General features: G+C 36.2%; 1 protein-coding gene across 1 annotated transcript; it reads right to left on the bottom strand.

Annotated features, from left to right (window-relative positions):
- Nucleotides 1-659: 659 nt before the first annotated feature.
- Nucleotides 660-2,915, bottom strand: LOC106108992 (myrosinase 1-like). Its single transcript, XM_013290374.1, has 4 exons — nucleotides 2,854-2,915; nucleotides 1,947-2,099; nucleotides 1,593-1,684; nucleotides 660-912 (listed from the first exon to the last, which is right to left on the bottom strand). Exons 1-4 carry the CDS (start codon nucleotides 2,860-2,862, stop codon nucleotides 789-791), a joined length of 378 nt encoding a protein of 125 aa, XP_013145828.1. The 5' UTR covers nucleotides 2,863-2,915; the 3' UTR covers nucleotides 660-788.
- Nucleotides 2,916-2,921: the final 6 nt, after the last annotated feature.

Raw genomic sequence — 2,921 nt, forward strand, 5'->3', positions numbered from 1 at the left:
GTTTTTAGTAGTGTTTAGTTTTAAATTTTTTTTTTTCGACAGATTGTGATGTGACTAGTAATATTTTCTAATAACGAAAAAAATTTGCTTTAAAATACAGAAGGATGCAGACTTTGCTTCTTTTTAAATGGATCTGAAGATTAGCTTTGGCCTGCGACTCCATCCGCGTGGATTTAAAAAAACATTAGTGAGTAGCCTATGTGTTCTTCCAGGCTATCCTCAACGTCTGTGCCAAATTTCATCGAGATCCGTTCAGCAGTTTAGGCTACAAACTAACATCCATCCATACATCTAAACTTTCGTATTTATAATATTAGTAAGATTATTTTTTGCAGTCTTTGGAGAACTGTTGAGATATTATTTTGCGACATTTTTTTACATTTTGTTACCCTATTATATTTACTGAGTTATTGTTGAATAAAAATACATCATACTAATATTATAAATGCGAAAGTTTATATGGATGGATGTTTGTTAGAGTTTGTAGCCTAAACGGGTGAACGGATTTCGATGAAATTTGGTGTAAATATAGAGGATAGTCTGGAAGAACACATAGGTTACTCACTTTTGTTTTTTTTAATCCCATGCGGACGGAGTCGCGAGCGAAAGCTAGTTTATCATAAACTTTTTTCTGATAGATTTTCTTTTTTTTTAGGTTATGAAGAAGGCAATAGAAACAGGTGCACTTAAGAAGGAATTGAGAAAGAGCAAGAACGAACCTTTGTTAAAACTGCAAAAGAAGTTTAAGAAATAAAACGTTTTTATACTTTTGTTTGGATTTATTGTTTTTATCCATCATCACAATCTATAGTATTAGTTCGTATGACGTCAGCGAAGTATCGGGCGGAGTCTCGCTGCGTGCGCGTTCGTGACGTATCGTTGTAATCTACTTCGTAGAGACCGAACTTTACACTGAAATTATTTATATTATTAGGCCTAATTTAAGTCCCTTTCTCTTTACCACCCTTTTCTTTTAAGGAGAGATTGGGAAGAGGAAGTGGATCTGACGGTGGAGGAGATGCATAGGAAGGGGAAATATTCTCTTTATGAACGTCTCCTCCGTCGTATAAGGGTAGGCAACGCATCTGCAATTGCGGATGTCTATGGGCAGCGGTCGTTTCGCCATTTTGGCGGTTTCAGGTAGCCGCTTGCTCGTTTGCCACCTTGTGTTATAAAAAAAAGACTAGCTGATGCGCACGACTTCGTACGCGTGAAGTTTAAAAAAACATTTAAAAACATGACTTATGTTACTCTCTGATAACGTAGCATTTAATGGTGAAAGAAATTTTGAAATTGGCCAAGTAGCTTTTGAGTTATCTCAATACATACAAAAATACAAATCTTTCCTCTTTATAATATTAGTATAGACTAACTATTGCCCGCGACTACGTCCACGCAACATTAAGATAAAAAAAGTAGCTTATAATATGCCCATCTATGTTTAAGATCACCCAGAACAAACGCAGTTTGCGGACAGATAGAAAAAAAATAATGCGATTTTCGTTATAACCAACGCAAATTCATCATCTTCCTGAAATCTGGATTTTTTTCTTTATTATATGTATAGATTAGTTTAAATAAAAAAGATTTACCCATAACCATCACCCCATTCAAAGTTATCTATCAACGACCAATATGTGTATCCAAAAACTTCGGCACCATCCTCCCAAATAGATAAAAGCACCTGCGAAATCAAGCTTAATTTAAAAAAAAAAACATACAGACGAATTGAGTACCTCCTTCTTTTGGGAAGTCGGTCAAAAATATGTATAGACATAGACTATGTATAGACTATAGAGTATAATCGCTAAATTTAAGACGTGTTTGTTTTAATTAGTTCAACGGGAAAGGGGGCTGGAAAAAGAAAAGTCTGGACACTCTAATTTTATTTCAAAACAGCCATATTTAAAAAAAAATCGTGGCACTTAATCTTTTACATTTCTCACCTGTTTCAAATAATCTTTGATAAATTTAATCCTGTCAGGATCGTTCAGTTTATGTCCCGATGTCGAGTAGCCGTTCTCAGTGATCAAGAAGGGCAGGTCACCGTATTCCCTCCTCAGCCAGGCTATCATACGTCGAATACCTTCTGGATACGTCTGAAAGTAATCATATTAATATTATAAATGCCAAAGTTACGATGGATGGATGGATGTTTGTTAGCGGTTGCAGCCTAAACGGCTGAACGGATCTCCATGAAATTTGGTAAGATAATATAAGAGAATATTCATAGGCTACGTTTTATCCCGGAAATATTTAGGGTTCCCGTGGGATTCATTAATTTGGTTTTTTAATGTTTACTCGATCATTCTGCAACGGTTCAACATATCTTACTGAAATTTGGCACAGATATATTACAAAGTCTGGAGTACACATGGGATAAGGTTCATTCCCGAGAAATGTCCGGCTTTTTGTTATTTTTATAGTTCGTATGTCTTCTAATACCACGCGGACGAAGTCGCGGCCAACAGCTAGTCATAATATAAATGCGAAAGTTCAGATGGATGGATGTTAAAGTATGTAGCCTAAATGGCTGAACGAATTTTGATGAAATTTGGTATACACATAGAAGGTAGTCTGGAAAACCACATAGGCTACTTTTCAATAATTCCAGTAGGACGGAGTCACAGGGAAAAGCTAGTTTATGCTAATATTATAGAGAGATTTGTATTTTCGTGTGTATTAAATAACTCAAAAACTATTGGCCGATTTTAAAAATTTTACGCGGGCGAAATCGGGAAGAACAGCTAGTTTATAGTAGTACAAAGACCCTCAACTATGGTTATGCATTTTACGCATGACAAGCGAGTACTATCATTGTTTTTTGGACCAGCTTTTTCTAGTACTACTTACGAGTAACATACTGGAGGCTCCCGAGGGCCAGCTCGGGTCAGCGACCAATACAGCATTGAGCTCCGGTG

The sequence above is a fragment of the Papilio polytes genome, unplaced genomic scaffold (genome assembly GCF_000836215.1).
Source record: "Papilio polytes unplaced genomic scaffold, Ppol_1.0 DF821392.1, whole genome shotgun sequence".
In the NCBI taxonomy this organism is placed as follows: Eukaryota; Metazoa; Arthropoda; class Insecta; order Lepidoptera; family Papilionidae; genus Papilio; species Papilio polytes.

What these genes read in the sequence shown, in the direction of transcription:
- LOC106108992 (XM_013290374.1), bottom strand. An exon ending in TCAAAGATTATTTGAAACAG is followed by an intron (nt 1,685 to 1,946) that starts GTGAGAAATGTA and finishes TTGATTTCGCAG; the next exon opens with GTGCTTTTATCTATTTGGGA. An exon ending in GAATGGGGTGATGGTTATGG is followed by an intron (nt 913 to 1,592) that starts GTAAATCTTTTT and finishes AAATAATTTCAG; the next exon opens with TGTAAAGTTCGGTCTCTACG.